This window comes from Trachurus japonicus, chromosome 21, assembly GCF_045865225.1.
Source record: "Trachurus japonicus isolate A0001 chromosome 21, Traja_1.0".
In the NCBI taxonomy this organism is placed as follows: domain Eukaryota; kingdom Metazoa; phylum Chordata; class Actinopteri; order Carangiformes; family Carangidae; genus Trachurus; species Trachurus japonicus.
Window position 1 is genome coordinate 21,122,557 of NC_140927.1, and position 10,981 is coordinate 21,133,537.

General features: G+C 36.7%; 1 protein-coding gene across 1 annotated transcript; it reads left to right on the forward strand.

Moving 5' to 3' along the window:
- Nucleotides 1-804: 804 nt before the first annotated feature.
- Nucleotides 805-8,633, forward strand: cd247l (CD247 antigen like). Its single transcript, XM_085765878.1, has 7 exons — nucleotides 805-1,059; nucleotides 5,679-5,773; nucleotides 6,429-6,464; nucleotides 6,612-6,635; nucleotides 6,747-6,806; nucleotides 6,892-6,921; nucleotides 8,151-8,633. The coding sequence occupies exons 1-7, from the start codon at nucleotides 996-998 to the stop codon at nucleotides 8,238-8,240; spliced, it is 399 nt and encodes a 132-aa protein (XP_085622004.1). The 5' UTR covers nucleotides 805-995; the 3' UTR covers nucleotides 8,241-8,633.
- The last annotated feature ends 2,348 nt before the right edge of the window (nucleotides 8,634-10,981 follow it).

Here is a 10,981-nt window from a genome sequence, read left to right on the forward strand (position 1 = left end):
ACATTTAAGCGTTATGAGGCCAACCCATCTTTTGACCTTTCAACCATACAGTTACTCAAACAGGCTGTTACTGGCTAAAGGTGTGAAGTCTAGCTACAGCATTTTGATGAAGTCTTCACACTTTTCCCATAAACGACAAGCTAACACAGATCTTGTACAACCTAACTTGTGGTATCTGATTATTTTTCCCCGGTTTCATAACATGTGGTTTGGCTTGTTAACCCACATCTTTAGATATGTCACTGATGCAGTTTTTATTTAAAAAAACAGAGCCAGGGAGAAAACACACCCTAAATTCAGATATCACTTATATATTTCTTTAAGAGTACATCTGTCATTGCCTGTAATCCAGCACTTGTTGCCTCTTTATTTGGACCCATCCTGCTTTGTATTGCATTTCTAAATGGCATATAAGCATATTGTTACACTATAATGTAGTTGGAAGCAAACTTGTCCGTAGTTCGAACCTATGAAGCATCAACAGTGGAGCATAAACAGACAGATTATACCTACAGTAAATAAAGAGTAACAAGCCATACAAACAGTTTATAACACATTTATCAATAATTGTTAATTGTTTTACCATTATCTCAAACACAAATTTAAAACTGAGTTACATAAATGTTTTTATAAATGCACACAGCTACATTATAGTGTATTATAATGTACAGTGGGCCACTTATGAATTGATTATAGACTAGAGTGCCAGCAGCTCATTCATGATGTTAAAATAAGCCCTAACATATTTTGTCAGTTTTTGAGGAAACCAGCTGAACATGACACAGTCAGTGAGACTCTCTGTGGGTGGTGAAGGCTGCGCAGCGCTTTGAAGTGCATAACCAAGTCGTATAGTCCACTGACAGGTAGTCAGTATAGCCACTTCCTCTGATCAGAGTGAGGGAAGAGTTTAACTTATAGACTACTACAGCCAGCCAAGGTAGAGAATAAGAAAAAGAGAAAACCATATTTTTACATATAGAAAAAGGGCTAGAGGCATGGACAAGCTGAGCCTCAGTGTATTTACGCTGTTCCTGTTCCTGGTGCCTGTTTCTTGTATTGGTAAGTGAAACAAATTCATATTTTCTATAAAAAAAAAAAAAAATGTAAGTTTAAAAGGCATGAAATGCTAAAATGCAGGTTTGCCTGAAGAAAAAATCACATCTGATTTCTTTTGTAAATGAGTCAGTGAAGTGTAAAAAGACTAATTCTGACCTAACTTGAATTTACGCCCTGTTTCGGAAATTTGGTGTCCTCCATAACGCAGGTCGTCACTGTTCAAATATCCACAGTCCGAAGATTTTGCCGCATTCAGCTCATATAAATATGGATACAGCCAGCACCTGGTTAGTTTAGTTTAGCTTTAAAGACAGTAAATCTATGCAAAGAAAGCCCAATCAACGACTAACTCATTTGTTTATTCCATTCAAAAGTATAAGTGCTAAGCTAAATTAAGCTACTTAGCTGCATTGTGTAGGCCTAGCATCGCGTAGTTTCAGGTGTGAAACAAATTAATCTTCTTGTCTAATTCTCTGTAAGAAACCAAATGTGTTTTTCCAAAAATTGAACTTATTCCTTTAACTTCTGAAGGCTAAAGTTTTATAGTAAAATAATATTCAAACCAGTGTCCTTGCGAAGTTGGTGAAGTGTGAAGAGACATATTCAGAGTTAATTTAATGAAATTCCAGTGTATTTTCTATTTACACTCAGATTTGTAGATTTCTGGTATTTTTCATTGCGGTTCAAATATCTAACAGTCCAGGGAATTTGCTGCATTCAACTCTTTTAAATGATTTTAAAACAAACATTCTCACACTTTTTGAGGAAATGATATGTGTAACATCTGTGGCCAACTTTGATTTCTGTATTGAAAAAGGGCCAGAGAGTCATAGAGCAGATTGAAGATTTGCTGCACACAGCACTAATCATATGGAAGAAACAGCTCTTTGTGGCTCTATTACAAGGTCAGGAAATTATTAGCCTACATATAACATGGGAGGTCATTTGCATTTTCCATTCAGTGTTATAAATAGGCCTATAGTTGTCTATATGTGAAACACAGGAAACAAATTCAAAGAGACTCATTAGTCAGGTTTGATGGAATATAGTACATAATGATTATGATCTTACATTTTACATACTGCAGAGGCAGCTTGGTTATTTTTGTCCTCCTGCTCTAATCATAAATAAATATGTGACTATAATTCAAAGAAGTGTCAACAGACGGCGTTAAATTGTGTATTTCCTTTCTTTGGGTTTAGGTTTTGACAGCGACTGTTCATGAGCAGAAGTTTGTGAGCATTTGATGTTTCCCAGACTTTCCCTTTTATGTCGTAGTTAGGGAGAGTTTGTGGGAGAAGAAAGTATTTTCAAAGTGATGAAAACCACTTTCAGGTCCTGTCATGTATTTCAGTCAGAGTCATCATGATGAAGGGATTACAAGGAAGCACACATAAATAAATAATCTCCCTCCAGACACTGTAGCTACTGCATCTGAAAACACTACAGGTGAATCTCCGTAGTTCATTTTTGCACAGAAAATTGTGCTATAGGAAAATAAAACATCAAAATGGTCACAGTATATATATATTATATATTATATTTTATTCATTATAAAGCCTACTGTTATATCATACAGTTGCCTAGCCTATACGTAAGTGCACATTTGTAACCTTTAGCCCACCGATTGAGCCTAATCTATTGATTACAGACAGTGTATCTTGGCATAGCAACAATCTCTGACCGTTGATAAATGTAAACGCGCAAAGAGGGCTGTAACACTGAAGAGAGCTAAAAAGGCAAACAATGTTTTAATTTGAGCTGTATGCATGGTATATTCAAACAATGGACCATTTTATGTGGCTGCACCATTTTGTCTAAAGAAAATATCTTTTGGGGTCGTCATATAGCTCAGTGAGTTGAGCAGGCGCCTCATATGCAGAGGCTATCGTCCTCGCCGCAGCGGCCTTGTTCGGTTTCCATTGGCAGCCACCCTTTGCTGCATGTCATTCTTATTTCCTGTCCTTCCACTATCCTATCCATTAAAGGCCTAAATAGTTTTTAAAAAGTCTGAGTAAATTCTCATTTGTCCAGGTCAAAGACATCTCTAGACAATTAAACTAAGTCAACTGGACATAGTCTTTGCAGACGTTTTCCCCCTTATCCAAGTCTCTTCATCAGTTCATGTAGACTAGACTGGCTAGTTTGAAAAATGGTGGATGTTTCAGGTAGCCTATTTAAGGTGTTTTTTGTTTGTTTTGTTTTTAAAAGATATGCAAGATATTGCACACATCTTTTATTATGGACATTTGGTCCAATCTCAGCCTTCTGTGTTGGTGATTTTACAAATCTTAGGAGATTTAAATAACATTTTGTGAAAGAAGTTTGAACTCAGAGGCTAAAAACTATTTTGTGAAATACATGTTTCTCAGTTAGCGGGGTGAGAAAGGACGTTGACAGCACGTTATACAAAGCTGCAGCAGATGGTTAGTTATGTGCAAAGAGCAAACAATCCACAACCCACAGCCTATATCTTAAATGCTCATTCAATACAAAAACAGAGTCATGCCGTTTTAGTGACAAACAAACTAAGCTAAGCTAACTGGCTGCAGCCTGCTTGTTGTAGCATCACGTAGGCGTAGCCTCAGTTGAAAGATGTATCAATCTAAACCAGGGGTCTTCAACAGGGGGTCCGTGACCCCTAGGGCAGTGTTTTTCAACCTTGGGGTCTGGACCCCATGTGGGGTCGCCTGGAATTCAAATGGGGTCACCTGAAATTTCTAGTAATTGATAAAAAGAAAAATTACTGATAAAAATATTTTTTAACTAATTATTATTTGTGTATGAGTAAAAAACCACACACAACTTACTTTCACTTTCTTGTTCAAATAAAATGCAGCATATAAAAATATCTGAGCTGACATCTTGATTGATGGCCGCCAGAAATTTGATATGTCAAAATGGGGTCACGAGCCAAAAAAGGCTGGGAACCACTGCCCTAGGGGGTCTGCGGAGGTGCTGCAGGGGGGTCATGAAATTTTTTGGTTGATTAGACAATGTTTTATATCTTTTAGTTTCTACATTTATGTTTCAAATAAGAAACGCCACTTTGAATAGCTTGTCTGCATGATTACCATGCAGTTGACGTATAGTTGATATTGGCATTGGTATCAGTGAACAAGGTCTGTTTATAAATGGCAGAGGGACAGCCCCCTACCCACTGTAGCCTACATTGTACACGTTTAGATAAAACATGAATATATGTATGAACCATTTGAATAGCTTAGTATTGAATGCATGATAACAAGCTATGTTTATAATATAGTAGGGGGTCCCTGCTCCATCTCTCCGTCAGTTTGGGCGTCCTTGGCCTGAAAAACGTTGAAGACCGCTGATCTAAACAAAAAGTGTTTTTTCCAAATTGTGAAAATTTCCTCATAATATCCAAACCTACAAAATCATGTCAATTGACTGTACGCAAGAAAGAAAAAACTAACACGACAGAACAAAATGTAGCCATAGCTATCTTAAGAGTTGCTATGGCAACAGTTAACCTTTGGTTGTTCAGTAACAGTATAGCCACATATCCATCTGCCAAAGACCAGAAGTAACTACATCCTGAAGCTATAAGATCAAGATCTTATCATCAACATTTTTAGCCTCAGAAACCATCGACTACGTTCTCACAACATGGCCTTTTTTTCCAGCCACACAGTGAGATAAATGAGTCTCACCAAAACCTCAAAGCAGCATATCGTACTGACAGGAAGACACTTCATGAAGTGAGCAGCAGATATCTTATTTCCTGTTTCAGAGGTCTTACTCAACTCTCTATGTTGCTATTTTCCATCCCATGTTGCTAAATACACTGCGTCAGAAACACAAAACGGCCATAAGTCTATTTTTAGTATCTCCTTGCAAAAGTGAGAAATAAATCCCTCAAATCATTTTATGCAATATTAGCTATAACAAATCATTTTGTTCATAGGTTGTTGTTGTTGTAGGACATGTAGCTAAACCATACCTATGAACATTTGCAATGTAGCCTACTTATTTTATTTTTATTCAATTCAATTCTAAAAAACGTATTTTCTTAAAATATTTTTAACTCAATTATTGTAGCACACAGATTAATGTAGAATCAAGTCATATAATTCAGCAGCTGTGGAAACAAACCTACAGTATGTTGCTACACAAGAATTATGAAAAAAAATAGCTGTCGGAAAAAAATAAACAATTCAATTTGAAAACAGTGCCACAAACACAAATTTTTATTTTGTAAGAAAACTAGATAGGCTAATCCTCGATTAGCACATTTTATGAATTTGTCAAATGTATTGCTTTTATGTGCTTTTCTTATAGCTTTTGTTGCAATCCTATTATTTCATTTTTTTAAATTTTATTTAGAAATTAAACATCTCAGTTTGCTTCTCAGGCTGCTTCGTGTGCTGTGGTTACATGGACATTTCCTGTCTGGGGAAAAATAAAATTTTAAGTTATCTAATTACCTCAGAATTTGCCGATTAAAACAAGTGATATGCATCTGTGAGATAAACGTGCTGGACTAGAAGTTCGTTTTCCTCTGAAATGTTGATGAAAGGTTGTGTTTTTGTGCGTGTGTGTGTGCAACATAAACAGTTACCGCTGACATAAGTTGAACATTTCTCTCTCTTTCTCTGCAGAGGGTTTCTTCGCTGAACCAGTCATCTGCTATTTCCTAGATGGCATTCTGATGCTTTACTGTATTGTTGCCACCGCGCTCTTCGTGAGAGAAAGGGTGAGATGTTGAACAAGTGGAAAAGACTTCAGATAACTCATACTTGATAAAGTTATTTTCTTTATCAATTTGTACTGTTATTTTCTTGATTAGTCAATAAATGAGTCCAAATTTCCCAGAGATTTCATGTCATATGTGGCAACAATCCCAAAACACAAATATTTTCAGTTTAGTAACATGTAACACAAAGGAAGAAAAGCATCAAACACAGCACATTTGAGATGTAAAAACTTTTTTTTTTTTTAAATCATATCATACATCATACGTTTATTTCTCCTCTAGTTGCTGCAGCCCTAAATTGGTTTAACAAGTAAACAACATTTCTGTTATGGCTTTTCATGTTCTCATGTGACATTATCTTAAAGGATTACATTTTAAAGTATCACCTAACTATTCAATAAATAATTATTTGATTGTTTGTCTGCAGTCAAAAAACCTAAATTATTTAAATTACAATGTTATGAAACTGAGGGAAATAATAAAAACTCATCATAGAGAAGGTCAGTTATCAGAACAATCAATAATTTTCTCTCAATGTTTCTCTTTTATTTGGAGACATTAGTCGGTGCTTGCAACCTGTGGAGGCAATTAGTCAGTGCTATGAAAATAATTAACTGCAGATCTAATTTAAAAAGCGTTGTTGTTGTTTCCATAGTTTCCCCGCGCAAAATCTGTGGCCGTTGGAGAGTCTGTAAGTCTCACCTCTCTCACTATCTGTGTTATTGACAGTGGCTGCTTGTGACCACTGTTGAGCTATTATTGACTAATATTAAATACATGTGCACATGCTTTCAGTTTTACCTTTGTTTATATTTGTGCATTTCTCCCAAATGAATAGGCAGAAAATGGCGGCATTTACCAGGTGAGGAAGATTCTCCAACTTCACCACCACTACCACACACACACACACAAATGATGCTTGACTGTATTGTTCTGTATTTGTTTTTTACTTATTTCGTATTTCTCTCTCTAGGAGCTGGAGAGACCAAAGGACGCTGATCCTTATCAGGTGCTTGAACCAACAAAAAGAAAGGTGAGGTCACATCTTCTGCTGATAAAGGTCATTTTCTCACCTGCTCAGGCACTTACCATTTGTCACTGTACTGTATTTCTTGTAGAAAAAGCCTGCCAACAAAAAGAAACCTGGGGTAAGAAAGGATTTATATTCTCTTACAAATATGGTTGTCAAATCTAAAAAGAAAAAAATTAAAATCAAAGATTTGGGTAATGATCAAAATAAAAAGAAACACATGAGTGTCACAGGTTATGGTTGTAACAGTGAGAATGTTTTATTAGTGAAATTGAAACTGTGGCTGTGACTCTGATATTTATTTACAACAAATATGAATGTACTAGCCTATTAAAACCAATACACCCATAAATCTTTAATTATGATAATCTTATTTCAGTTCATTTAATAAAATTCAAACACTTGAAATTTGATCTAATTTCTTGGCCTTTTTCACAGAAGCACATATTTCAATTTGTCGTAACAGGAAATTATGTGTTAAGTGTCCTATTTAAATCATTACAGTGTGAGGATGAGCCAGCGTTAATATAACCAGGACAGAGAAACAGAAGCATTCAGCCATCGTTAATTCTCATTATTTACAACCGTGCTGTCCGATGTGAAAAAAGGTCTATTAAGGGAAGTGTGTGCAGGTATGGTTATACATATTTTCAGTGTATTGTGTAGCTCAGTTCAGACTATACTGATCTGAGATGTCCCAAATCGTCTGCCTTTCTGAAATTAAATCCTAGTGGTCCAACTCCAAAATTAGTCACTTGATATCACCAAATTTAAGTCACAATGATGTTATTCTACCTGAACAGTCCAATGTTTTGAAGAGTTTGTTAGAATTTAAAATGTTCATTAGAAAAATAGTATAGTAGTGGCATTGGGATTTGTGAAAATCCTCTGGAAAAGAGGTGACAAAGTCTTCCCCCTCCATGATCCAGGATGCTTTAATATTGCAGGATGTTAAGACCTATATGTTTCTTTTTATTTTGACGATATCCCAGCATGTGTTGTCAAGGGCTATATCTCTGCAGGTTTTCATTACAAACAACTCTGGCTAATTGTAAAGTTGTCAGTAGGGTTTTATTTTGAGGGTGCGTTACCTCCTCTTTCTTTGTAAAAAAAAAAACATTTTCTCTTATTAAAATGTAATCAAATGAAAAAGAAACAGATCCCAAAAAAGCAGAGATGTGTGAGAACTGATCTGATGATAAAACATCACGTACTGGTCTGGTTGTCTAACGTCTTCTGCTTACGTGGAGGAAGAGGAATGAAAACATGCAGAGAGAAATGCTGGTCTGGCCATTTCACACTTTTAACCCATTAACTCGAACTCTGACCCCACTGACCCCCCTACAGCCGGCCAAACCTGGGGAGAAAGAAAAAGATCTCTATGAATCACTGACTACGCCCGCTCCACCTCCACCTCCACCTCAATCTCCCCGCTGAGGTCCTGCATGGAGACAACTCTGTTCTTTATGGCTGAGGCAATTAGCTGATTAATTGAGGATTTTAATCAGCAACTACTGTGACGATAATATTAATTGAGTTTCAAATTGCATATGAAGCTTTTCTCTATTCTAAGTGATAGTGACATAAGTATATTTGGGTTGTTGGTTGGGCAAAGCAATCACCCTGAATAGACAGTATATTGAGATTTGACTTTTTTTCTATAATTATATGATGACAATGATTAAATTAATCAATAAATAGTGAAAACAGAGCTGTCTACGAGACACTAAATTCTTCATTTAGGATTTAAAATATTCACATTTTTGTGTAAAAACAGTCTCCAGCCATGCCAGTGGTTCTGCTTTGTGCTAAATGCTAATATTTGCTAATTCTGTCACTTCTTACTGGCACTTACATTATATAATAAATGGCTTCTAACACATAGGCTAAAACAGCCATTTGCACATACTGTATGACGACATGTGTTTATGACATAGTAAATAAAGACGTCCTATATGATGGAAGTCTATGAGAAAATGACCAAATTTCTCACTTGGTTTGTTGCCTCTAAACGTTTTCGTACTGAGTTTATGGTCTTAATCGCTTGTTTGGAGTCTTCTTCAATACAATGTGATGTTCATTTTTCAAATTATGGTCAGGTTTAAAAGGAAATAGATGATAAGAAGAGTTGGTTTTAGGGTGTGGCTACAGCTTGATTGTCATGCACTGATAATTTTTACATAGCTGCACTTGATTGTATTGTTAGATTTTCAAGTTGGGATTGTCAAATTAGAGATTTTTCTGTGGGCTACAGTTAGTTTTTTTTTATTTTTAATTTTTAGTAAAAAAACAAACATTTAGTAACTGTTTTAAGTATTAGATCTCACTTACAACCATGTCAGTTTTGTAGGTACTTCAAAGTGTTGAACAAATTCAAATTTTGACTTAATGATAATAATAAATCCTGTTGGGTGACGCTTGTTGAGTGTCAGTGTGATCTAATGCTTGTTGACATTATTTTCATCTGGATTATCCGAACTGCGCCTGTTGTAAATCACCACACCTGTACGCTTTGTGAGTGAATGTCCAATAAAAGACAAAGCACATGTCAAAACACTTGGAAAATGGTTTAATGATGTTTACAACAAAAGAGAACTGTACAGTTACAGTAAAAGATTATCTTTATATGTGTATAAAAACAAAACAAACAAAAATACAGCAGACAAATGCATCAAAATCTACTATGTATCCTGATTCACATACTTAAAACTCCTACACAATCTTTCAGTTCTATGCCGCCACAAGTGGAGGCCTTTTTTTTTTTTTTCGTTTTATTTTATTTTATTTCATTTTTTTAAACTTTTTTTTTTTTTTTTGTCTTGTAGTCAGATCGGAGCAGTGTCCCTCAGTGTTGTAGTCCATAATGGAAACCAAAACTCCTTACATTAGAGTCCTGGAAAAGTCAACTGTTGTCAGACTGCAGAATAAGAAAAAAGGGAAATAAAACAGGGACACATTCCTTTAGATGAGCCCAAGCTTCCAACGTGAGTAATAAATGTTTTACAGAATGCATTTCTTGAGATACACAGACTTAATATGTACATGGTTGGCGTTTTACTTTTTTTTTTTCTTTTCTTATTTTTCTCTATTGTTGAAAGCCATGGTCACTTGGGCTGTGAACTGATAAATCACACACATGACACACCCAAAAACATACAAAAATACTATATCTTTAACCTACCAAGAGTAAGACAGTTTTGCAATTAGTTCCATGCTGTGACAGAAAAAGGAGATTACAACAAACAAATGAGAAACAGACGCTTTTCACGCAAGTTTATCTCAGAAATATACCAAAATATACATCTAAGCTTTGGAATTACTGAGGCTAGGACTAAAGCCAGTGCTGGGTTTGTCTCTTAATACACATGCTGCAGGGTGGAAGGGAGAGAAAACAGAGAGAGAGACAGGACAGAGAGATATCTTTGGTATCTGCATTTGTCAAAAGTTAAATATTTGGATTTTTTTTTCTTTTTTGCTTTGGGATAGCGCTTGTGAGGTCCTACAACCTCACGTCAGAGTAAAGCATTAAACAAAGTGTCACTGAAGCCCGTTGGAGGGACACAGTCCATGCAGAGTGAAGGACCATGATGCATAGTGTCACAGCTGATCAGAGTCTGTAGTGAAGAGACAATGTCGAAGGAGAGAGAGGGAGAGGTGGATGGAGGAAGGGAAGGAAGAGGGTGTTGGGGGCACAGCAGTGAGTTTTGGTGGGGAGGGAGGGAGGGGGGGGCAGGATGTGTATTCCTGGAGACAACAGGGGTAATGTCCTGGGACTACAGTGTACAGGTGATGAGGGGGAGAGGAGAGACACACACACACCGTGAGAGACAGAAACAGCATTTTCACCACAGTCCTTGAGAGAGAAAGAGATAGAAAGAGAGTGGAGGTGGAGGGGAGGGGGGCATCCTAGCAACAGCGCCCAAGACACACACACACATAGAGTCCTGAGCATGTACAGTGTGCACAGGATCAACCCTCAGCGTGTATTAACAAACATCACCCAGCTACCACCGGATTTGTTCGTGTCTGTCGGAGAGAAACCCGCTCACCTCCCGTTCAGCCCCCTCCGATCCCCGCCCACAGGCACTGAAACCGCTGCACCGGCTGGATGAGGCCGGAGTGTTTTATTATTCATATTTTTTTTAACACATTCGCATGCAATAAAAAGCTTCTTTTTT

What these genes read in the sequence shown, in the direction of transcription:
- cd247l (XM_085765878.1), top strand. Translation starts at nt 996, where the DNA reads ATGGACAAGCTGAGCCTCAGTGTATTTACGCTGTTCCTGTTCCTGGTG. An exon ending in CGCTCTTCGTGAGAGAAAGG is followed by an intron (nt 5,774 to 6,428) that starts GTGAGATGTTGA and finishes TTGTTTCCATAG; the next exon opens with TTTCCCCGCGCAAAATCTGT. An exon ending in AAAATGGCGGCATTTACCAG is followed by an intron (nt 6,636 to 6,746) that starts GTGAGGAAGATT and finishes TTCTCTCTCTAG; the next exon opens with GAGCTGGAGAGACCAAAGGA.